Genomic DNA, 25183 nt, shown 5'->3' with positions numbered 1-25183 from the left:
ATTGCCAGCAGGCGCTCTGAACGTTTGCTCCTGCAGTAGGTAATTAAATTCATTGCAGGCTTTCTGATTTGCTGGAGGATGAGCAGCATGCTGTGACAGCCTGACTTCCTTAGTAACTTTGTATTATCTCTTCAAAAATACTGTTGTGTTTTTTTAAACAGTGGTCTCTGCCCTGACACTTGAAATAAACTTCTTTTCTTGGTATGCAGAGGACACACAGATGCTCAGAGGACAGGCTAAAAGAATTTGGGCTGCTCATCTGGGAGAAGAGAAAGCTCTGGGGAGACCTTAAAGCTGCATTTCAGCATCTGAAGAGAACCTACAGGAAAGCTGGGGAGACACTGTTCAGAAGGGCTTATAGTGCCAGGATGAGGGGGAACGGTTTGAAACTGGAGCAGATTGAGATTGGACATCAGGAGGAAGCTCTTTATAGCGAGAGTGCTGAAATACAGGAACAGGTTGCCCAGGGATGTGTCCTTGTACCTGAAGACATTCAGGATCAGACTCGGTGTGGCCATGGGCAGCCTGATCTAGTTGAAGGTGTCCCTGCTGACTGCAGAGGGCTTTGACAAGATGACCTTTGAGGATCCCTCCCAACCCAATGAATTCTGTGACATTAATGAGAGCTGTGACTGTCACAGAAATCAGTGTTCTCCTGGTAAGGTGAATATAGATTCCACACTTTGGAGCTTTCACTTACAATTTACCTGTTTCTTTGTTTCCTGATTTTCAGCATATGGCCCTGGCTGATTTCTCTTCTAAACAGCTTCCAGCCTCATGAAGAAGATCTCTCCAGTAACAATGGTAAGGATGCTTCTGATCTGTGCTCTGAAGAACTCAGAGTGGCTTACACTTTTCCTGATGGCTTAAGGAATTGCAGTTAAAGAGCAAATAAGGGAGCAAGTTGTCTTATAATATTAATGCATAAGAACATCCTGCAAATACTCCTTTCTTGTGTTGAGCAGACCTGGCTCTGCTTTATGATTCTCTGAGCTCCTCAGATTGTAGGGTTCACCAGTGCAATTGAGCATGTTGCTAGAAGTCTTTCTATGTGTAGTGACCTTGCTGAGGTACCTGTATAAGGTCCTGTTCTCAATGCTTTCTTAATGCTGTTTACTGTCTGTTCACCAGCAACCCCCCTTCCAGAAGAATTTGAGTTGCAAGGATTCTTGGCTCTGAGGCCCTCGTTCAGGTGGGTGACAGCTGAAGAAGACTACTCTTGCTGGTGTCACTACATGGATAGACATTAACCTGTTTTCTACACTGACTTATTGATGAATGCTTAGTGCTGTATGGACTGATGTAGCTGTCTTCTCAAAACTTTAATTGGCAATGTAGTAAAACTCGAGGGGAAGTCATGAGCTTATTGAACCATTGAATTAGTTTGCTTGGAAGAGACCTTTAAGATCATTAACTCCAACTGTTAGCCCACCACTACCAGGTCACTGCTAAACTGTGTCTCTCACCACCACATCTACATGGCTTGTAAGCCCCTTTGGTGATGGGGACTCCACTGCCTGGACAGCTTCCTCCTCCAGGCCATGACAACCCTTTTGGGGAAGAAATTGTTCCCAATATGCAGTGTAAAACCTCCCTTGTCACAGCTTCAAGCTATTTCCTCTTGTCCTGTTGCTTCTTCCTTGTGAGAAGAGGCTGACCACTCCTCTGCTTCAGCCTCCTTTCAGGGAGATGTAGAGAGCCAGATCTTTGTTCAGCCTCCTTTTTCCAGGCTAAACAACCCCAGTTCCCTCTTCTGCTCCTTACAGGACTTGTGCACTAGACCTTTCACCAGCTTTGGCCTTCTCTGGACATACTCTAGCACCTTCTTGTAGTGGGCATCCTAAAACCGAAGGTAGTATTCGAGATGTGGCCTCACCAGTGCCAAATACAGGACAGTTGCTGCCCTGGTCCTGCTGACCAAACTATTGCTGATCCAGGCCAGAATGCTGTTGGCCTTCTTGGCCACCTGGGCACAGGCTAGCTCATATTCAGCTGTCAGCCAGTGCCCCATGGTCCTTATCCTGAAGCCTAGACCATTTGTGGGTGTCTGTGACCCATGTGCACAGCCCAGTGCTTGGCCTTTCTGAATCTCATCCATGAGCCTTGGCCCACGGATCCAGCCTGGCCAGATGGATAATATTACTGAAGAATTACTTTGCTTTTGAAGTTTTATGACTAGTGAATTGAAAAGGAAACATTTAAATGAGGAAGGGAATCATTTTCCATGCAAACAGTGTGATGTTTTTTTACCATGCTGGGTTTTATTCTGTTTTTAACTGTATCCCTCTGCCTAACATCATGCACAAATCCTGCCTAAACATTAGATATGTTCACCCTGCTATTACTTCTGTGATTTTGATTGTCACACAGACAAGCTTTGGGCCTTTTGTTGTTTTTCAAGAAACCTACCAAACCTCATTCATGTAGATGCATCTTGCCAGAAAATAATTGCATCTGTTAATCATAAATCTCTGAGCAGTCATGTTTTGAATAGTGGCTGGTGAAATTTAACAGTGTAGAACAAAGTAATGCTGACCAGCTGTATTTCTAAAGAAATATGAGCCAGCAGTGTGCCCAAGAGAGCCAATGGCATCCTGGCCTGGAGCAGGAACAGTGTGGCCAGTAGGACAAAGGGAGGTTATACTGCCCCTGTCCTCAGCACTGCTTGAGTGCTGTGTCCAGTTCTGGGCTCCTCAATTCAAGAGAGATGTTGAGGTGCTGGAAGGTGTCCAGAGAAGGGCAAGGAAGCTGGTGAGGGGCCTGGAGCACAGCCCTGTGAGGAGAGGCTGAGGGAGCTGGGGGTGTGCAGCCTGGAGAAGAGGAGGCTCAGGGCAGACCTCATTGCTGTCTGCAGCTCCCTGAAGGGAGGCTGTAGCCAGGTGGGGTTGATCTCTTCTGCCAGGCAAGCAGCAACAGAAGAAGGGGACACAGTCTCAAGTTGTGGCAGGGGAGGTCTAGGCTGGATGTTAGGAGGAAGTTGTTGTCAGAGAGAGTGATTGGCATTGGAATGGGCTGCCCAGGGAGGTGGTGGAATCTCTGTCCCTGGAGGTGTTGAAGCAAAGCCTGGCTGGGGCACTTAGTGCCATGGTCTGGTTGATTGACCAGGGCTGGGTGCTAGGTTGGCCTGGCTGAGCTTGGAGGTCTCTTCCAGCCTGGTTGATTCTGTGATTCTATGGTGATGCAGAAGACAGCTGTGTAACTAATATGCTCTCCTCTCCTCTGCCAATGCTAGGAACTTGGATTTTTCCAAAGGCCACCAGGCAATTACAGGGGATAAAGAAGGGCAGCAGCGTCGGATACGACAGCAGCGTCTGATCTTCACAGGGAAGTGGATTGCTGATAACCAGCCCAGGTACTTGCAAGAGGCTTCTCTGTTGCACTTGGTGCTGCAAGCTTGGCTAATATGGGTGCTGGAGTTAAGCCTGAGTTCTCTGACTATTCAACACAGCAGTTAGTGACACTGACAGCACTAACAACGTGTTCTGTGGGTTAGCATGATATTGTTCCCTAGACTGATTTGTGACAAGGTATGTACATGGAGTAATGGACTTGCTTTTCAATTCTTTTCTATCTTTTTCAGGCTGATTCAATGTGAAAATGAGGTAGGGAAGCTGTTATTTTTGACAGAAATCCCAGAGCTGTTGCTAGAGGATCCTAATGAAGCCAAAGAGAGTCTCAGCTCGCAGGAAACGTCCATTGCAGAGCCGCTATCTACAGATGGAAGCCCTGGACTCAAATCAGTTCTGTCCTCTGGCAGAAACCTGAACAACAACTGTGACACAGGAGAGAAACCAATGGTCACATTCAAAGAGAACATCAAGCCCCGGGAGATGAACCGAGAGCAAGGGCGAATCTATCCTCCTAAAGACATCAGCAGGGAAAGGAGGGACTATAGCAAAGGAATAGTAGCCAATAAGAATGATGGGAAGAAGGATAACAATAAAAGAAAGAATGAGCCCAAGAAGTGTGGCTTGGAGAAGATGCAGGAAGCAGGAAAGCAGAATGTGGCAGTTCAGGTAAGCCTCCAGACCAAAGGGATGCTGCTTTCCAGGCAGTGCTGTGCTTCTGTCAGGGCTGCTGCTGCTTGCGTGGATTGTGGTAGAGTTGAGCTCTCGCTGTGGGCTCTGCACAAAGGAAAAGTAAAGACATCTGTCTCAAAGAGCAGGTATTAGTGGTCTTTGGGTCTCTGCCCTTTTCCTTGGTGTTGTCTCAATACGTTGGAGAGAAGGCAGGGAGTAATTAAAGGTGATTTTGCTATGTTAACTGTCTTAAAACCCAGACCTGCTGTTCCACAAATCAATCAGGCCACCAAGACAGCTCATGTGGCCAGGCCTTAACAGTGTTGATCCTTTGTGAAGGACCTGGGTACTCTGCATTTTTGATTCAGCTGACTTGTGTTATGTTCAATGAATTAAACACATTACAGAAGCACCCCTTTGTTGATGTAGAGGAAGATTCTCTGTGCTGGTTGTGCAGCCAAATGGCCCTCTGTGGAAGTAAGGAAAGCCACACTGCTCCTCAACAGTAAATCTGCTCAGGTGCTTGCTCAGAATTGCTGGTTTTCACATCAGCTGCTCTTCTATCAGTTTTATTTCCTCAGAGGCAGCCTTTTTACCTCTGTTTCTGGGAGCATTACTTACAAAAACACTTGCCTCATAAGCCACTAGTGAATTTACTGCTCTGACTTCCACTGAGTTGTAGTAAATAAGGGTGGAGAGTTGTAGGGTTTGTACGTGGATAGTTTGGCTGTATCTCAGTCATTCTCTGATGACATCTGGAGGCATTTAATGATAATGATGGAGACTCAGTTTTATTTCCCTAGAGAAACTGTCATCACTGTTTTTGCAGACAGAAATTATTTCCTAATGCACTTTATCTCTCCTACCTCTATGTAAGCCTCTTCCTACTTCCCAGGACAGATGTTTTTCTTTGCAACTGCTCTGAGGCCTGTGTAATTAAGGTCTTGCTTTCCCTAGGCTAGATAAACCAACTCTTGTAGTCTTGCCAGCTTGTGGTCTCAAGGACTCTTGGATCATTCTTAGAATCATAGAATCAAGCAGGTTGGAAGAGACCTCCAAGCTCAGCCAGTCCAACCTAGCACCCAGCCCTATCCAGTCAACCAGACCATGGCACTAAGTGCCTCAGCCAGGCTTTGCTTCAACACCTCCAGGGACAGAGATTCCACCACCTCCCTGGGCAGCCCATTCCAATGCCAATCACTCTCTCTGACAACAACTTCCTCCTCACATCCAGCCTATACCTCCCCTGACACAACTTCAGACTGTGTCTCCTTGTTCTGTTGCTGCTTGCCTGGCAGAAGAGACCAACCCCACCTGGCTGCAGCCTCCCTTCAGGTAGTTGTAGACAGCAATGAGCTCTGCCCTGAGCCTCCTCTTCTGCAGGCTGCACACCCCCAGCTCCCTCAGCCCCTCCTCACAGGGCTGTGCTCCAGGCCCCTCACCAGCTTTGTTGCCCTTCTCTGGACACCTTCCAGCACCTCAACATCTCTCTTGAATTGAGGAGCCCAGAACTGCACACAGCACTCAAGGCCTGACTGTAGCAGGCATTCAAGCCTGCTAGCAGCCTAGTATTTCTGGACTAGCTGTAGCAGAATCTGTTCTGTTGGTCACTCTTCATCTTTTGTTGGATAGAAATTCAATTTGACTCTGGTTTAGTTCTGTCAGCTGTATTTATGGCCACTATTCCAACAAAATGCATTTTGGTTTGTATAGCTTTGTGGGACTTCCTATCCAGTGCTACTCCAGAGTATGGGGAGGGTTTTTTCCTCCTCTGAGAAAACCAGTATAGATTTTATACTGCTTGGTGATCTGTTAGTGCACTGCTTTGGCCTTCCTGGAAATAGCAGGCTTCTTCTCCATAGTTCATGGACTAAATGTTACAAATCTTCCAATCTTCTACTTAGCAAAAAATGTTAAGGATGCTACACAAAATAATTAGTCCTGTTTTGCAAGTAGGTGTAAATATTTCATGCTCAGAGGAGCATGAAAGGGTGACATAGCTTGATTGCTCTGGAGGGAAAATATTAAATGCCAAAGAAGGTTTAGTGCAGACTTGCTCAAGGTGTAACCTACACCTAGGAGGTTACTGGGATGAAATGGTACTTCCCCTCAAGGACCACGTAGGAACACTGGGGGAGCAAATATTTTGTCATATTGGCACTTAGAAGTGAGGCCAAACAGGGAAGCAAATGCAGATTTTCTGTCTTGATTAATCAATCCTGGTTACTTGGGTTTTAAAAGTTAAGTATAAGTAACCATATGGGAGGTTTTCTGGAAGCCAACTTTGGGAATGTGTTAGAGCAGCAGAAGAGTGTCTCTGAATACTTCAGCGTTGCTATAGAAGAATGCATAGCTCTCAGTGTGTGTTCTATAAAGGTCTGACTTGTTCTGGAGAAGAAAGGGGCAGCATGATTCATAGAGTCATAGAATCAACCAGGTTGGAAGAGACCTCCAAGATCATCCAGTCCAACCTCTCACCCAGCCCTAGCCAGTCAACTAGGCTATGACACTAAGTGCCTCATCCAGGCTTTGCTTCAACACCTCCAGGCACGGCAACTCCACCACCTCCCTGGGCAGCCCATTCCAATGCCAATCACTCTCTCTGCCAACAGCTTTCTCTAACATCCAGCCTGAACCTACCTGCCCTGGCACAGCTTGAGACCATGTCCCCTTGTTCTCTTGATGGTTGCCTGGCAGAAGGAAGTTTAATCCCACTGATGGAACTTCCTGCAGAGCTATGAATACAGGTGTCTTGGCTTTGGTTACATCTGTGGTGTTAATTGTCTTAACCTGCCTCAGCTTTGATAATACCATCCAATCTTTTCAAGTTGAATATAGAGAATGTGATGGAGACAAAATGTGGGCAGTGAAAAGATGCAGCATGAGCCCAAGACTGCATCATTCATGATGCTTTTCATCAGCCAGAACCTTGAGGTGGAGTTCCTTCCTGGCTTTCTCTAGCAGGAGCTCCAAAGTGCACCTAAACCTTTCAGTCTACAATCTATTTGTGTGATTAAACACAAAATCTGTAATTTAACACAACACTACACTCCCAGGATGTCAGAATGGGGAAAGTGAGAGTTACTTGGAAAAGAACCTGAACATTTGAATGCCTCTACCCCTTTACTGCTGTATTTTTGGCAGAGGAGACCTGCCCCATAACTCCTTTCAACTCAGCAGCACTAGATGTTGAAATAAACCCTCCACAGTTTTGGTTGGTTTGAGTTTGGAATTTTTTTCATTTGGCCACTGATAAACCCTTTTCTTTCAGTCACCTCTGAGGCTTGTCCCCAGGTCTGCTCCTGGGCCCTCTCTGTGCTGCCTGAGTTCTTTGCTTGCTGTCTTTTTTCTGCCTGCTCCATCTTGCATTCCAGGCAGTTCTGCTGAGCTGAACAGAAAGGGAAAGTAGTCTTCCCCTCTGTCTTCCTCTCCAGGAAGACCCAGACTGCAGCAGACTCAGAATCAGGTAAACATTCCATTCCATTCTTCTCTCTGCCTTTAAGTGGTGCAGCTCTTTTAAACAGAACATACAGCAGTTACACAGCAAACTGAAAGAGGTTAAGCACCTCTGCTCTTGTTTGCTCTCTGTCCAAAGGATTCCATAGTGTCCAGGAGTTTGTGCATATGCACCACTCTATGGATTAGGCCAAAGTAGTTTCCCAGGAAGAAGGGGGTAGTGTTTGGTTTTGAAGGTGCTGCAGGTAAGTAGTAGGAGTTAGGTTGAAGCAGTGCCCTAGAAGAAGCATAAGTAGCATCTGCACTTTGTTTTAGTTTGAAGGCAAAGCAGGTGAGCAGCAGGGTAGGTTATTTCTGTGGTCTGGGGGTGTCATTAGGTCTGTTTCCCTCCCTAGAGCAGGGGCCTGTTGCCTTTTCTGGGCAGGTGTCCCCAGGGTGTTTCTGAGAGGCAAGGAAAGCCTAAGGCCAGGCACCTGAGGAGCAAACTGAGTTCCTGTGTTCCAAATCTCTCCTAGTTGCTTAGGGAAAGGAAATTCATCTCTGCCTGGAAGCTTTTTTGTTTGGTTTTTTTTCAGTTCTCTGCTTGAATCATGATGTGAGTGATTACAGGACAAGTTACCTGATTTCTTCTTGCTTTCTTTTGCACTAGGTGAAATCCCAGACGGAAATGAGGAAGACTCCGGTGTCTGAAGCCAGGAAAACTCCTGTAACTCAGACTCCAAGTCAGGCCAGCAGTTCTCAGTTCATCCCCATTCACCACCCAGGAGCCTTCCCTCCCCTTCCTAGCCGGCCAGGTAATTTGTATCCTCCTTTTGAAGCATGAAGCCTGGCTGAGGCACTTAGTGCCATGATCTGGTTGATTGGCCAGGGCTGGGTGCTAGGTTGGACTGGCTGAGCTTGGAGGCCTCTTCCAACCTGGTTGATTCTGTGATTCTATGAACTGCAAAGAAAACCCCACAATGGAGGTTGTTGCTGCCTCCAAAGGGCCTGGCTTTAGTGAACCTGTCTTCTCATGTTGAGAATCTTGCAAAGTAGGAAAGAGGGAGCATAGCAGAAATGAAACAAGATAAATAAGATGCTTTGTGCTTTGGAATCAAGCTCTGTCATGAAATCTGCCACCTTTCTTTGTTAGTGGGTGCAAGATCAAGGAACTTTGCAGTAGGTTGTTTCTGTAGTTAGTCAGAACATGACAAAGTCTTCTGCTCTCTCAGGAGGATGGATTCTCTGTGCACAGGACTCCATTACAAAAGATCAATCACACTCCTTTCTTCTTCAAAGCTCAGTTGCTTTTGTAGTGGTGCTGGGCTCAACCTGTAATTTGTGTGGTTCTGTTTGCTTTTTCTGTTTCATTGCATGATCTCATTTGGTTGTTGGTTGTTTCTGTCACATTTTGCTTTCCATCTTTGCTGACAAAATAGCTAGAAGCTTATCTTCTCTGCAGCTTTTAGATGTAGCTGCTCAGAAGAAGACAGTGGGATATATTCCTTGTCCCAAAGTCAGCCTAAAATCCAGCCTGTGAGATGCAGGACTAAAGCTTGCCTTCCAAACCTGATTTCTCAGCGTCAGCTCCTGAAAAGGAATTAATCTTGCAGATATGAGGATTTGCTTGCTTGCCATCTATTTCTATCTAAATTGATCCTGAAACAGGTGCTCATTTGGAATAAGAGGCAGTAGTCTTTCCAGTTGCTTCTGTCCATTAGTCCAGATGTTTAGTCCTTGAAAATGCATGTGTTTGAGGGGGAAGGAACTTGGAGGGTAAAGCATGGTGAAGGAAGAAGGTAGCGAAAAACAGCAGAAAGATCAAGGTATGTGTAGGGGAAGCAAATAACTCTTCCCAGCTGCTGCTGTGATTGACTTTTGCCAGTGTCTGGAATACTGCATGAAAACTTGAACACAAACTCTGAAGCAATCTCACCACAGCCATGTGCATGCAGAGGTGAGAAAGGACTTCATGGGGCGGTACGCAAACCGCTGTTTCCTGCCCTCATGAGCTGAAAGAGCAAACCAGAACTAAATAAACCCCCAACTCCCTAATTTGTTTTCTGAAGGGAGCAATCTGCTCTGCCCAACTGGAATTAAGGTTGTGTTTTTTCACTTTTTCCAGGGTTTCCACCTCCAACCTACGTTGTCCCCCCTCCTGTGGCTTTCCCCATGAGCACAGGGTACACCTTTCCGGGTGGTGTTTCTGTGCCAGGAACCTTCCTCCAGCCCACAGCTCACTCGCCTGCAGGAAACCAGGTGCAAGGTGGGAAACAGTCCCACATTCCTTACAGCCAGCAACGGCCCTCTGGACCAGGGCCAATGACCCAGGGACCTCAGCAAACACCACCTCCTTCCCAGCAACCCCTCTCATCTTTACCAGCTCAGGCAACAGCGCAGTCCGCAAGCCAGTTACAGGTCCAAGCTCTGGCCCAGCAGCAGCAGCAACAGTCCCCTACAAAAGCTGTGCAGGGCCTGGGGAAGAGCCCACCACACCACTCTGGATTCCAGCAGGTAAACTGGGCTAACACAACACACTGAGCTTTGTTTGAAATAATGATAGCATTGATAGAATATCCCAGGTGGGAAGTGACCCATAAGAATGTGGTCATCTACCTGGAGAAGAGAAGGTTCTGAGAAGACTTTTGGTTGCCTTGCAGAATTCAAAGGGGCTCACAGGATCACTTGAGAGGGAATTTGGCCAAGGCATGGAGTGACAGGACCAAGGGTGCTTGGCTTCAAAATGGCTTCAGAGAGGTTCTGGGAAGACCTTTTGGTTGCCTTGCAGAATTCGAAGGGGCTCACAGGATCACTTGAGAGGGAATTTGGCAAAGGCATGGAGTGACAGGATGATTGGCTTCAAAATGGAAGAAGCTCAATTTAGGTTAGACATTAGGAAGAAGTTCTTTGCCACAAAGGTGGTGATGCACTGGAACAGGTTGCCTAAAGAAGTCATAAAGGCTCCAACCCTGGGAGCATTCAAAGCTAAGTGGGCTTGGCCCTTGAGCAGCCTGGTCTAGTGGAAGGTGTCCCTGCCCATGGAAGGGAGTTGGAACTAGATCATCTTTAAGGTCCCTTCCAACTCAAACCATTCTGTGATGCTCCTTTATGTAGGCAAATTATTCTTAGGAACAAAGTGTCATGTGGATGAGGCACTTAGTGCCATGGTCTAGTTGACTGGATAGGGCTGGGTGCTAGGTTGGACTGGATGATCTTGGAGGTCTCTTCCAACCTGGTTGATTCTATGATTCTGAGTGATTTTGAGAAGTTGATTTTGGTCTTTAAACCCAAGTTGTATAGAAGTTTTGAACCTACAGAGACTGAGGGTGGTCAGCTTGTAGTAACTGGACCAAAGAGGACCAGAAGCCAGTAGAACTTCCCTCTTTTTTAATGTTCAGTTCACACAAGTTTGCTATGACACATGGCTGCATTCCCTGTGAGTGTCACAATGCAGCCTGGAGTAGTCTTTCTACCATTTTCTTCTGTTGAATTTCAGTAAATGCTATTAATTGCTGCTCTCGTGCTCAAACCAAGTAATTTTTACATCAAACAGACTTCTGGTCCTGGATTACCTCTTTAAAATAATTGGTAAAGACCTTAGTGTGGAATTTTCATCTGTGAACTTCTGGGGAGATTTGAAAACCAGCTGAAGTTTAGTGGGTGTCAGTACAAGATAGTAAGTGAGAGGAAGATATCTACTGGAATGGGAAGGTTTTCATCTGTTCCAGTATGTTTATAGACAAGGTATAAAGGTGAACTGGGTCCAGTTTGAGACAAGGAGCTACTGGAGAGATTCCTACAGAGGACTAAGAAGATGCCCAGGGGACTGCAACATCTCTGTGAGAAGGAAAGGCTGGGAGACCTGGGGCTGTTTAGCCTGAAAAAGAGCAGCCAGAGAAGGGATCTGATTAACATTCAGCAAGAGCTGAAGGGTGGGACCAGACTTTTGTCAGTGGTGCCTAGTGACAGGACAAGGGGCAGTGGGCACAAACTGGAGCCCAGGAGATTTCCATCTGAACAGGAGGAAAAGCTTCTTTGCTGTATGACAGCTGGAGCCCAGGAGTAGACTTCCCAGAGAGGCATCTCCTTGTCTGGAGAGATTCCAAACCCACCTGGACATTGTGGTCCTGAGCAAGCTGCTGTGGGTGACCTTGCTTTAGCAGGGGGGGTTGGACTGGATGATTTCAGAGGTCCCTTCCAATCATCACACCATGCTGGGATTCTGTATCACTTTTCATCAGCTGTTTCTGTCTTAGGCCTTCTAGTTCCCTTGTGTGAGTAATGACCCTTCACTTGCACTCCTGTTTTGACTAACTGGGTTGCCCTGTGAGTTCCCTCCCAGCTCTTAGCTTTATGCTCACTTTGTCCTGGGGAAAATCTTCCTTCAGTCATGCTTGGATTCAGTGCTGGCTCCCTGCTGTTGCTCTGGGCAGCAAAAGGCTGGCTCAGTAGGTTAGTAAAGGAATGTATAAGATAATGAATTAGTGTAAGGACTATACTTGGCTGTTGGCATAAAGCTTGATGTATAGGGTTAACACTCCTGGGGGAGTGACCCTGAACCTATACACTTGACTAGAGAGTGTTAGATGCTGAAGATGAGGCAGCAGTGTGCCCAGGTGGGCAGCAAAGCCAATGGCATCCTGGCCTAGCTCAGGAACAGTGTGACCAGCAGGACAAGGGAGGTTCTTCTGCCCCTGTACTCAGCACTGCTCAGGCCACACCTTGAGTGCTGTGTGCAGTTCTGGGCTCCTCAATTCAAGAGAGATGTTGAGGTGCTGGAAGGTGTCCAGAGAAGGGCAGCAAGGCTGGGGAGGGGCCTGGAGCAGAGCCCTGTGAGGAGAGGCTGAGGGAGCTGGGGGTGTGCAGCCTGCAGAAGAGGAGGCTCAGGGCAGAGCTCATTGCTGTCTACAACTGCCTGAAGGGAGGCTGTAGCCAGGTGGGGTTGGTCTCTTCTGCCAGGCAAGCAGCAACAGAAGAAGGGGACAGAGTCTGAAGTTGTGCCAGGGGAGGTCTAGGCTGGATGTTAGGAGGAAGTTGTTTTCAGAGAGAGTGATTGGCATTGGAATGGGCTGCCCAGAGAGGTGGTGGAGTCACCATCCCTGGAGGTGTTCAAGAACAGCCTGGCTGAGGCACTTGGTGCCATGGTCTGGTTGATTGGCCAGGGCTGGGTGCTAGGTTGGCTTGGGTTATCTTGGAGGCCTCTTCCAACCTGGCTGATTCTATGATTCTATGCTTGTCAGGACTGCATTTTGGTGCAAAGCAAAATCATGATGTGGAATGTGTAGCAGAAGTGAGTCAGACTGCCAGTGTGAGTAGAGCTAGACATTCACTTCCTACCCACTGGTGACATTGCCTGTCTCTGCCTCAGTATCCACAGACAGACTCGTCCAAGCAGCTCTGGAACCCACCTCAAGTCCAAGGCTCCCTGGGGAAGATCATGCCTGTAAAGCAGTCCTATTACCTGCACACCCAGGACCCGCTCAAGTTATTTGAACAGTCACTGCAGCCTCCTGTGATGCAGCAGCAACCTCTGGAGAAAAAAATGAAGCCTTTCCCAATGGAGCCATATAACCAGAACCCCTCAGAAGTCAAGGTGCCAGAATATTACTGGGACTCTTCCTATGGCCTGGCTGACAACAGGGTGATGGCACAGCAGTCTGGCATGGACCGCAGGGGAAAACGGCAAGGAGTCTTCCGCCCAGAGCAGGATGCTGTCTCCAGGATGACCTTTGAGGTAAAGATCTATGCTATATGTGGTACAAATCAGTGAGGCTCTGAGATTTCCTCTCAATTCTAGCAGTTTCCCCACTTTGAGGAATGCCCTGTGGTCTCAAGTAGATCAGTGTGAGCCTCTTTATTAGGGAGCTGAGTAGCAGTCAATGGAATTCCAGTAAACAGTGATGAATTGTCCTCTTTAGTTGTTTGTGTGTGGTGTCTAACTCTGGGAAGATCTGGGTGCAAGTAGGTGTCAGTCTTATTCAGTGTGGATGTGACATTGATCTCAGCAGTGTGTCAGGTGGAGAATCAGGGCAGCTGATAGTTTTGGAGGAAAATTCTTGTCTGACAACTGGTGAGCACTATAAAACCAATCCAGATGACTGCACCTGAACACGATGAACTCTTACCACATATATAATACATTTTGAGTGTCTTGAATGACCAGGGCTGGAAATCAAGGATGGCAGGAGCAGTCTTGTCTTGGATTGTGGGTTTGGTTTTCCTACAAACCCCACCATGCTGTGATACAGCTGAGCACCTTCCTCTGCTCTTGGTTGCACTAATGGAGTACTTTGCTTCTGTCCATGCAGCTGTGCTTTGTGTTGCTGTTCGTAGTTGTAGTGAGGCTGGAGCTGGTCTCTTCTCCCCAGTTACTAATGATGGGACAAGAGGAAATGGCCTCAAGTTGTATCAGGGCAGGTTTAGGTTGGCTGTTGGGAGGAAGTTCTTTCCTGAGCAGGTGGTCAAGCACTGGAACAGGCTGCCCAGGGAGGTGGTGGAGTCACCATCCCTGGAGGGGTTTAAACAGAGAGTGGATGTGGTGCTTGAGGCTATGGTCTGGTGATGAAGGATGCTGGGATGAAGGTTGGACTGGCTGATCCTGGTGGTCCAACCATAGCGATTGATGGCGATGAGATGTTGTGCTGACGGATTTGGTTTAGTCAGGGACTTGTCAGTGTGAAACTAACGATTGGCCTCTGAGCTTGAAGGGCTTTGCCAATCTAAGCCATTCTGTGATTCTGTAAAACCTGCAGTCTTTGTTAACAGTCTCCTGGAGTTGTCTGTGAGTGCTTTTGGTGATGTTTATAAGCAAACTTAAACAGAGGCTTCTTTAAACCTTTGGTTGGATGTGCTTCTGTAAATGCACTCAGAGTTTTCAGAAGGTCAGCTGAGGCCACTCAATTTGTCCTTCAGAGAGAACAGCCAGACAGTACACAGGAGTCTGCTGTCAGCTTGTGGTATGGGATCTAAGCCATGGTCTCCTGCCTGAAAGGGGAACTATGCCTTGGTGTGAGCAGTACAGTACAGACAGAAGCCTATGATTCTTGGTTTTAGCATCCCTCACGAAATTCAAGGTTTTGAGCCTGACCAGCACTCAGTGGTCTGGTTAGATGTATGTTGACATAGCAGCCATGAGCAGTAGAGGTAAGTCTCATGGGATTTAAACTCCAGAAATAGAGGAGGGAGAATATATAATTGTACTTGAATCTTAAATTGCTCACAGCTCAGATACAGAAGAAAAAAGTAAGATTTTGTGTTCCCTCTCTTTGAATGTGGGAACAGGTTCAGTGTTTGGCATGGCTGGGATGGAAAGCACACCCTCCACTGCTGACAGCTGGCTGCCCGTTGTTGTGATGGTGCAGTGCTCTTCCCAGTGCTTGTTAGGCCATGGGGCTGGTTATGTTTCCTGCTCAGTTTTTCCCCCTCTTTGTGCCTCAGCACGCTTCTGCTGCACCACTTTCTCACCCTGCACTTCTGCATGCCTTTCTGCCATTCGCTGATTTCCCTCCTCCTCCTGTGGCTCAGCCTCTCCTCGCCATCTCTCGCTGGTTGGCTTTCTGCCTTCTATTGTCTCACTGTACTCATTTCTGTCACTAGGACCCCAAGAGCTCCCCTCTGCTTCCTCCGGACCTGTTAAAGAGTCTGGCTGCCTTGGAGGAGGAGGAAGAGCTGATTTTCTCTAATCCTCCTGATCTTTACCCAGCTCTCCTGGGGCCTCTCGCCTCTCTTCCTGGACGAAGCCTCTTTGTATGTATTTGATGTAATACTGCTGCTTCTGACTCTTAACTGGCATCTCCTCCTGTGTAATGATGAGAAAAGTGCAATTCCTCTCTCCCCTCCATCTCTCCTGTCCACCTCCCTGCTTCATGTGAGAGCTCAGGCCACCTGCAAGCCCATGGCGGAGCTCTCGGGCTAAATCCAGGCCTGCTGATTTGTCCAAGAATGAGCATAATGGGGTTTTGTGTCAGTAAAGTCCCCAGGAGAGACACCAGTGTGTCATTTAATGCACTCCTCCTTCTGCAGTTGTATGGGCTTAGGGTTAAGGGCAAAGGGCAGCACAGACTCTGCTGTGGGAAGCCATCAGAACAAGTGTGGCTTATGAACATTTGCATATAAAAAATTCTTTAAAGGCAGGGAAGAGAAGTGCCCTACTAAATGCAGAAGAGACTCTAAAGGGAGAAGGTGGCTTTGGGAGAAAATTGCAGGCCACTGGCTAAGTAATACAGAAATAGAGCCATTATTGCTATAGAAATGCAGTCATTTGGGGCAGACTGAGAGATTTGATTTCAGTTTGGTTCTTACTACACTGTATGCATTAAACCCTTGCTGGTTCACTGGCTGGAGGGTCTTAGAGCTGCTGAATTTGTAAGTGCTCCCAAGCATGTTCATTAAGTACTGCTATTTCAAATTAGGAACAGTAACCAAGAAGAGCTCTTCTTGGCTCTTGCTCAAAATCCCTGATGAAGTCTATTCCACAGTCACTTTACATGCTGTCCCAAGGAGCCAGGAGCAAGCCAGACACCCATTTCTCTCTCATTAGATACCTTTGCTAAGAAACTAAGAGCTGCTTCTTCAGCAGCTGCCTTTGAAGCTCCTGCTCTTGTTCTCTGCTGACAAATTGGAGGAAGCTCTCTGCAAGCGATGTGAATATGCAGAGCATGGATTTTGTTTGCCTTTTAAAACGTGCTTTCAAAGCAATGAGTTGTCACTTGGAAAAGCTAACAAGCTGAAAGCTGCTTGCCAAGAAAATGAGGCTGTTTGTCTTAAGCTTACAGGATAAAAGCAAAGGTATTGCAGATATTGAGACCATGGTAGTGAGGAAAGCCAGTTCAGGCTTTTGTTGTTTGAACGATACTTGTGCAAGCATTTGATGTGCTGAGCTGCTGTGGGTGCAAGAGGGCTTTTCTTTGGAACAAGACCACAGCTTTCATTTAGGATCTCACACAGTTTTGCTTATGGCTTCAATAATTCTATGGCTTGGTGATCATGGCTTTAAATTTGGTGCTGTTTGTTGTCCCGCAGCCAAGCTTTATAATTGTTCTTTGGGTTCTGTATTGGTGCTAACCAATCCTGAGGGTTGGTCTCCTCTCCCTAGTAACAAGCAAATGATGAAAGGAAATGGCCTTAAACTGCATCAGGTATTAGAAGTAACTTCTTCACTGAGAGAAGTTCTCAAACAGGCTCCCCAGGGAGGTGGTTGAATCCCTGTGCTTGGAGGTGTTTAAAAGACACTGAAATGTGGTGCCTCTTGAGGGACATAGTTTAGCACCAGGCTTGGTGGAGTTAGAGAATGGTGGGATTCAATAATAATTCTATGGCTTGGTGATCCTGGCTTTAAATTTGATGCTGTTTTTGTCCCCCAGACAAGCTTTCTAATTGTTCTTTGATTTCTGTACTGATGATAACCAATCCTGGGGGTTGGTCTCTTCTCTCTAGTAACAAGCAATATGATGAAAGAAATGGCCTTAAACTGCATCAGGTATTAGAAGAAACTTCTTCACTGAAAGAAGTTCTCAAACAGGCTCCCCGGGGAGGTGGTTGAATCCCTGTGCCTGGAGGTGTTTAAAAGACACTGAAATGTGGTGCCTCTTGAGGGACATAGTTTAGCACCAGGCTTGGTGGAGTTAGAGAATGGTGGGATTCAATGATCTTCAAGGTCTTTTCCAGCCAAGACAACCCATTATTTATTCCCAATGTTTCAGACACACTCTGATTTTTTTTCACTGCTTTCATAGTAAGAACTGAAAGGAAAGCTAAGAAATACACTGGCAATAACAGCTGTGTGACAGGAGGTGTCATGGTGCATATTCTGATAGAGGTGTCCTCCTGCTCACTATGCTGAACACTAACTCTGATTTTTCCCTTTTTTTGGGTTCTGAAGAAGTCCCTGCTGGAGAAACCATCAGAATTGATGTCCCAGTCATCATCTTTCCTGTCCCTCAGTGGCTTTTCTCTTAATCAGGTAAGTGAGGACTAGTGTCTGCAGCCCTTTGATGTTTGACGTTGACATTAAACTGGCAAAAGTATGTGGACAGCCTTTAGTTCAAAGCAGTGAAACTCCTGAGTGGAATCAGGATGAGATTGAACAAGGCCAAGTGCAGGGTTCTGCACTTTGGCCACAACAACCCCAAGCAGCACTACAGGCTGGGGCCAGAGTGGCTGAGAGCAGCCAGGCAGAGAGGGTGCTGGGGGTACTGGCAGAGAGTAGCTGAACATGAGCCAGCAGTGTGCCCAGGTGGGCAGCAGAGCCAGTGGCATCCTGGGCTGGCTGAGGAGCAGTGTGTCCAGCAGGACAAGGGAGGTTCTTCTGCCCCTATACTCTCAGCACTGCTCAGGCCACCCCTTGAGTGCTGTGTCCAGTTCTGGGCTCCTCAATTCAAGAGAGATGTTGAGGTGCTGGAAGGTGTCCAGAGAAGGGCAATGAAGCTGGTGAGGGGCCTGGAACACAGCCCTGTGAGGAGAGGCTGAGGGAGCTGGGGGAGTGCAGCCTGCAGAAGAGGAGACTGAGGACAGACCTCATTGCTGTCTACAACTCTCTGAAGGGAGGCTGCAGCCAGGTGGGGTTAGTCTCTTCCTACAGGCAAGCAGCAACAAAAGAAGGGGACAGAGTCTCAAGTTGTGGCAGGGGAGGTGTAGGCTGGATGTTAGGAGGAAGCTGTTGTCAGAGAGAGTGATTGGCATTGGAATGGGCTGCCCAGGGAGGTGGTGGAGTCTCTGTGCCTGGAGGTGTTGAAGTAAAGCCTGGCTGAGGCGCTTAGTGCCATGGTCTGGTTGACTGGGCTGGGTGCTAGGTTGGACTGGCTGAGCTTGGAGGTGTCTTCCAACGTGCTTGATTCTGTTATTCATATGAGTTCTGTCTAATTTCTGTCTTGGCAAGATTGTCTTTGCCTTTCTCAGCTGTCCTCACAAATTCTCCCTGGCTGCAGTTCTGTAGAAGTACTCATGCCTCCTGCTGAGTTCCTGGACCTCTTGCTCCTGGTAGAATGGTGGAGTTGACAGAAAAGGGGCATCCAAAAGTACTATGGTGTGTAGGATATTGTTTTGTGAGCAGTGGATTACCCATTCTCTTCCAGAGATCTGAGCAGGATGTTGATCATAGAATGGCTCAGGCTGGGAGTGACCTCACAGATCACTGGTTCCAATCTCCCTGCCACGGGCAGGGTCACTTCTCAACTAGACTTAGCTACTCAAGGCCTCATCCAGCCTGGCCTTGAACACCCTCAGAGAGAAGGCATCCACAGCCTCCCTGGGCAGCCTATTCCAGAGTCTCACCACCCTTGTACTGAAGAATTTCTCCCTAAGATCCACACTAAACCTAATCTCTCTCTGAGATTCAAACCATTCCTCCTTGTCCTGTCACTAGACTCTGTTATGAAAAGTCCTTCTCCATTTCTGTGAGTGCTGGGAATTAAAAGGTTTTGTGGAGGCTTTGCAGTCCAGCCAGGAGAAATCTGTCCTGACTCAGAAGGTGACAGACTCCATGTTAATTAAAACAGTCAAAGAAGAGGGGGCTGGAGAATGAAAAAGGAGTTACAAACATATTTTAATCTCTAATTGTTTCCATTGCACCATCTCAGTGTTTGGAATGATTCTGATGCCTAAACTCTTACCTTCCTTTTGTTTGGTTTGGTTCTTTTTCTCCAGGAAAGATACCCAAACAACAGCATGTTCAACGAGGTGTATGGGAAAAACATGAATACCAGCACAAAAACAGAAGTCACCCCTTCAGTTGCCCATCAGGAGACTTCACTATATTCTCTCTTTGAAGGGACTCCGTGGTCTCCATCCCTTCCAGCCAGCTCAGGTAGTTCTGGTCTGTTTCAATTAATTAGTTCTGGCCCCTATTACAAGAAGGATGTGGACATGTTGGAGTGTGTCCAGAGAAGGGCCACGAAGATGCTCAGAAGGCTGGAGCAGCTCTGCTGTGAGCACAGACTGAAAGAGTTGGGGAGGCTCCCAGGTGAACTTCTTGTGGCCTTCCAGGATCTGAAGGGGGCCTACAAAAGAAGAGGAGGTTCAGGGCAGACCTCATTGCTGGCTACAACTACCTGAAGGGAATTTGTAGCAGGTGGGGTTGGTCTCTTCTCCCAGGCAACCAGAAACAGAACAAGGGGACACAGTCCCAAGTTGTGCTGGGGGAGGTCTAGGCTGGCTGTTAGGAGGAAGTTGTTGTCAGAGAGAGTGATTGGCATTGGAATGGGCTGCCCAGGGAAGTGGTGGAGTCTCTGTCCCTGGAGGTGTTGAAGCAAAGCCTGGCTGAGGCACTTAGTGCCATGGTCTGGTTGATTGGCCAGGGCTGGGTGCTAGGTTGGTCTGGCTGAGCTTGGAGGTCTCTTCCAACCTGGTTGATTCTATGATTTTATTAAAAAAGCTGGGGAGGGACTTTTTAGGCTGTCAGGGAGTGGCAGGACTTAAGGGGAATGGAGCAAAGCTGGAGGTGGGGAGATTCAGCCTGGACATGAGGAGGAAGTTCTTCCCCGTGAGAGTGGTGAGAGCCTGGAATGGGTTGCCCAGGGAGGTGATTGAGGCCCCATGGCTGGAGGTGTTTCAGGCCAGGCTGGCTGAGGCTGTGTGCAGCCTACTCTAGGGTAGGATGTCCCTGGGCATGGCAGGGGCGTTGGTACTGGCTGATCCTTGTGGTCCCTTCCAACCCTGACTGATTCTATGATTCTGTGACTTGTTAGCAGGGCCTGTTGTGACAGGACAAGGGGGGATGTCTTAAACTAAGATCTAAACTAGAGAGAAGGAAGGAAGAAGGTGGTGGGGTTTTTTGTGCTGAGGGTGGTGTGTCCCAGGTTGCCCATAGAGGTAGTAGTTTCCTCATGCATGGAACAATTCAAGGTCACATTGTTTTGGGCTCTAGGGCTCTAGTTGCAGGTGTCCTTGCTGACTGCAGTGGGGTTAGCCTAGCTGACCTTTAAAGGCCCCTTCCAGCCCAAAATAGTCTATGATTCTCTGGAAAGTTCTTCAAGAAACATTAAGAAGAGCTCCCTTTGAGTAGCCAACCCTCCCCAGGTTTCCTGGTTGCTCTGGTAAGCACAAGTGTGCATTACACAGTCATTTTCTGGTACACTCACTCAGAACTTAGGAATTTGTGTTGTAGTGGAGGGAATCAAAACTGACCTTCAGCACTGAAGGAAGCTGAGCTATGACATCAGTACTAAGAAATTCAAAATCAGGAGGCTCCTGCTGTTTCTGCTGACCTTTTTCCTCTTGTCTTCTAATCGCTAGACCATTCAACACCAGCCAGCCAGTCTCCTCACTCCTCCAACCCCAGCAGCTTGCCAAGCTCCCCTCCAACCCATAACCACAATTCTGTTCCCTTCTCCAATTTTGGACCTATTGGGACTCCAGACAACAGAGACAGGAGAGTGGCAGACCGCTGGAAAACTGATAAGCCAGGCAAGTGCTGGGTTCCAGACTGGGCTTAAGCCAGCTGATGGTGTTGGGTGTGCAGTGGCGTTGCTACACTCCTTTGAACTTGTCTTTCTCCTGTTTCAGCAATGGGAGGCTTTGGTCTGGACTATCTCCCGGCAACATCGTCCTCTTCAGAGAGCAGCTGGCACCAATCCAGCACTCCTAGTGGCACCTGGGCAGCCCAAGGCCCTCCTGCTATGGAAGACTCCTCAGCTGTGCTTATGGAGAGCCTGAAGGTATGTTTGGCTAGAACCGTGCTGAGGAGTGGATGCTGGTCTGTGAGGCCTGAAGATCCAGTAACAGACCTTAGCATATTTCCCCCCGAGCTCAGCACCAGAAAAGCAAGTTTTTTCCTGCAGATTCACTTAGGCAGTGTGAGAGGTGGAACCAGTGCTGGAGGACATCACAGTTTTCCAGTTTTTGCCTTTCTAGAATATTCTGTGGAGCAAGACCAGGCTGGCAGAACTGGAAGGAATTGTAGTGTTTGTTTTGACTAGTGCGAAATAACAAATTGTTGATGTGGGCTGAAATTTTATGGTGATGAGGATTCTGGAGGAGGAGAAGCTCCTTCCAGAGAGCCTCTTTTTAGAAGGCCTTCTTTGAAGTCTGGTTAGCTTTCATGATAAGCCAAGTGTGTGTGATAAAGAAAGGAGGGAGAAGGTGTGTGTGATAAAGAAAGGAGGGAGAAGGTGTGTGTGATAAAGAAAGGAGGGAGAAGTTGTGTGTGGTAAAGACAGAAGGGAGAAGGTGTGTGTGATAAAGAAAGGAGGGAGAAGGTGTGTGTGGTAAAGAAAGGAGGGAGAAGTTGTGTGTGGTAAAGAAAGGAGGGAGAAGGTGTGTGTGATAAAGAAAGGAGGGAGAAGTTGTGTGTGGTAAAGAAAGAAGGGAGAAGGTGTGTGTGATAAAGGGGAGAAGGTGTGTGTGATAAAGGGGAGAAGGTGTGTGTGGTAAAGAAAGAAGGGAAGAAGGTGTGTGTGGTAAAGAAAGAAGGGAAGAAGGTGTGTGTGGTAAAGAAAGAAGGGAAGAAGGTGTGTGTGGTAAAGAAAGAAGGGAAGAAGGTGTGTGTGATAAAGAAGAGAAGAAGGTGTGTGTGATAAAGAAAGAAGGGAAGAAGGTGTGTGTGATAAAGAAGGGAAGAAGGTGTGTGTGATAAAGAAGGGAAGAAGGTGTGTGTGATAAAGAAAGAAGAGAAGAAGGTGTGTGTGATAAAGAAAGAAGAGAAGAAGGTGTGTGTGATAAAGAAAGAAGAGAAGAAGGTGTGCGTGATAAAGAAAGAAGGGAAGAAGGTGTGCGTGATAAAGAAAGAAGGGAAGAAGGTGTGCGTGGTAAAGAAAGAAGGGAAGAAGGTGTGCGTGGTAAAGAAAGAAGGGAAGAAGGTGTGTGTGGTAAAGAAAGAAGGGAAGAAGGTGTGCGTGATAAAGAAAGAAGGGAAGAAGGTGTGCGTGATAAAGAAAGAAGGGAAGAAGGTGTGCGTGATAAAGAAAGAAGGGAAGAAGGTGTGCGTGATAAAGAAAGAAGGGAAGAAGGTGTGCGTGATAAAGAAAGAAGGGAAGAAGGTGTGCGTGGTAAAGAAAGAAGGGAAGAAGGTGTGCGTGGTAAAGAAAAGAAGGGAGAAGGTGTGCGTGGTAAAGAAGGGAAGACGGTGTGCGTGGTAAAGGAAGAAGGGAGAAGGTGTGCGTGGTAAAGGAAGAAGGGAGAAGGTGTGCGTGGTAAAGGAAGAAGGGAGGTGGTGTGCGTGGTAAAGGAAGAAGGGAGGTGGTGTGCGTGGTAAAGGAAGAAGGGAGGTGGTGTGCGTGGTAAAGGAAGAAGGGAGGTGGTGTGCGTGGTAAAGGAAGAAGGGAGGTGGTGTGCGTGGTAAAGGAAGAAGGGAGGTGGTGTGCGTGGTAAAGGAAGAAGGGAGGTGGTGTGCGTGGTAAAGGAAGAAGGGAGGTGGTGTGCGTGGTAAAGGAAGAAGGGAGAAGGTGTGCGTGGTAAAGGAAGAAGGGAGAAGGTGTGCGTGGTAAAGGAAGGAGAATATGGAGTCAGAGAGTCATTTAGGTTGGCCAAGGCCTTTAAGATTGAGCCTGCCTCTGCATTCTCATCTGTGCTGGAGGGGCTGTCTAACACAAATCTGTGCTAGTGTTGGCTGTTTGTTTTTAGTCCATCTGGTCCAGTTCCATGATGCACCCTGGACCCTCAGCCCTGGAGCAGCTGTTAATGCAGCAGAAGCAGAAGCAGCAGCGCGGACAAGGCACCATGAACCCGCCGCATTGAGGCAGAGGTGGCAACCTTTTGCAAGCGAAGGCTCCATAAACCATGGCATGTTGGGTTTGCAGGACTGGCCCACACGGTCCTGTGCAGGTGGCAGCCCTCTCTTCTGTTCCTTGCTGTCAGGAGGGCGTAAGTGCTCCACCGACCCACTGAGTGTGCACAAAACGTCGGCAGTGCGAGGAAAACCAACACCAGGACCTCTCCCATCCCTGGGCCCTCTGGAGGGAGAGCGGAACTGCTGTTTGGCTCACTCAGTAACCTGGTATCACCGCCTCTCACCTTCTCCATCGTGCATGTCCCTAGCCACATGGGAAGCAAAAGCTGAGAACGAAGGGCAGATGGGAGAAGCCAATGAGAACTTCTCAATATTTTTTCCTCTCTTTGGGGAGATAAAATAGGAATCCATTAATGATTGCTTTGCTGACTGAGAATGTAGTTGAAATTACTCCTAAACATCTTTATTACTATCTCAGTAGTAAGATCACACTGAATTCTTCCGTACACAGACGTGCTTCGTAGTCAGTGTGTAGCAATGAAAGCCCCAGTTGCTGCTCTGGTCAGAGGTGGTTGGTGGCAGGGTGGGGCTCTATCTCCTGGGCTAGCAAAGGAGTTTCACAAAGGAGAGTCTGGCACTTGACACCACTTCACCTTTCGCCCAAAGGTTTTGGCCAGCCCATGGGTGGATTAAGAGACTCCAGCATGAAATGCCCTCCTCTCAGTAAGTGTTTGAGCTAGAATGGGTGATGCAGGGCATTGCAGCACTCTGCTGGACAAGCAAGTTAACTGCTATGGGGTTTTAAATTAATGTTTGATTCCTGTACATTTTACTGTAGCATAGTGACTAGCCCCAACAAAGGGCAGGCTAGTCTGTGCATTCACAGCCTGACTCATTTTAGTAGGTAGGTAGAAAGCTTTTCAATGGTTTTTGGTTTTTGTTTTGTTCTGTTTTTCTTTCTCCATCCTCCCACCTTTGCTGGACGCTAGGTAGTTTCATTACCGACGTGCAACGTCTCACAGGAGGAAAAACAAAAAGAGAAATCAGGGGTCCAGCAGGACTGGGTAAAGTTGTCAGTCAGCCTGGACAGTGCAGAGCCTCTGCACCCCCCGCAGGCACACGCATCAGCTCTGCAGAAACCCGTCCCTCCCCAGCCCCCAGCTGCAGCCCCTCCCCAACTCTCCGTTCGGGAACGAAGTCCAAGCGGACACGCGTGCGTGAGCCACGCACGGAAGAAGGCACAGTGCTGTTCATGGATGCAAAAGGTGCAGAAGGGAAAAATGGAAAGAAAACAAACCTTTTATTTGCTATTTATTAGGGGGAAGGAAGACTGGAAGCTTCGTTGAAAGGAAAGGCCAGCGGATTTGGCAGGTTTCCCAGGGAAGTCACGGAGTCGATGTCCATTTGCTGTGTTTAGCGGTAGGGGTTTGTGTGGTGATTCAGGATCTCTGCGCCGGAAGCCGGCTGCAGAGCAAAGCACACGCAGGAGCCGAAGCGACACTGGAGTCTGGGCAGCCCCAGAGAGTACAAAAAGGGAAGACTGAGGAGACACGATGCCCTTCTGGGAGGTGAGGCACAAGCAGCTCCCCCGCGATCTCCACCTTAGCAACATCACTGTTCTTTGTTGCATTTTGAAGCTGTATCTCCTTGGAGGAGTCCCAACAGGTGAAGTTCCCACTCGGTGGTAACCTGAACCGAACCCCTCTGTGCTTCCCTCCGGTTTGTGTCTCAAGCTGTGCACCCAGGCAGCTGCCACATTCCAGTGTTTGAACGTCTCACTGACTCTTGCACCCTAGACGAGCTAACCAGGTTCACCATCTCACTCCTGGCAGTGCCAGGGTCCCAGCCACACCGTTCCACTTGTGCATGAGCATCCGGCCTCGGGAAAGCCTCCCGACTTGGCTGGGACTCCCCTCCCACCCTCCAACCCCCTGGGGGGAGCAAGGGAAGGGGCCCCCCAAAAGAAACTGGTTTGTGTCGTAAGCTTTTTTTGTGTTTTTTGTCTGTCTGTGCAAGAACTGCAGCTGCTGAAATCAGCTTTGCCTTTAATTAAACCATGTTCTCTCCA

General features: G+C 47.9%; 1 protein-coding gene across 4 annotated transcripts in view; it reads left to right on the top strand.

Moving 5' to 3' along the window:
• SMG7 (SMG7 nonsense mediated mRNA decay factor) overlaps positions 1–25183 on the top strand; it is an 80711-nt gene extending 55528 nt beyond the window's left edge. For 2 of the 4 annotated variants that reach the window (XM_064148082.1, XM_064148081.1), the window contains exons 11-23: positions 734–804; positions 1132–1192; positions 3233–3352; positions 3581–4016; positions 8125–8269; positions 9580–9968; positions 12823–13188; positions 15051–15200; positions 17335–17415; positions 19098–19257; positions 20685–20855; positions 20955–21106; positions 23010–25183. In XM_064148082.1, coding sequence (XP_064004152.1) covers positions 734–804; positions 1132–1192; positions 3233–3352; positions 3581–4016; positions 8125–8269; positions 9580–9968; positions 12823–13188; positions 15051–15200; positions 17335–17415; positions 19098–19257; positions 20685–20855; positions 20955–21106; positions 23010–23123 — 2416 coding nt within the window. In that variant the 3' untranslated portion in view covers positions 23124–25183. The remainder of the gene's footprint in view (positions 1–733; positions 805–1131; positions 1193–3232; positions 3353–3580; positions 4017–8124; positions 8270–9579; positions 9969–12822; positions 13189–15050; positions 15201–17334; positions 17416–19097; positions 19258–20684; positions 20856–20954; positions 21107–23009) is intronic. The other 2 variants (XM_064148083.1, XM_064148084.1) reach the window with 2 other exon arrangements.

This window comes from Pogoniulus pusillus, chromosome 8, assembly GCF_015220805.1.
Source record: "Pogoniulus pusillus isolate bPogPus1 chromosome 8, bPogPus1.pri, whole genome shotgun sequence".
Lineage (NCBI taxonomy): Eukaryota > Metazoa > Chordata > Aves > Piciformes > Lybiidae > Pogoniulus > Pogoniulus pusillus.
This window is presented reverse-complemented; position numbering and strand designations above follow the sequence as displayed.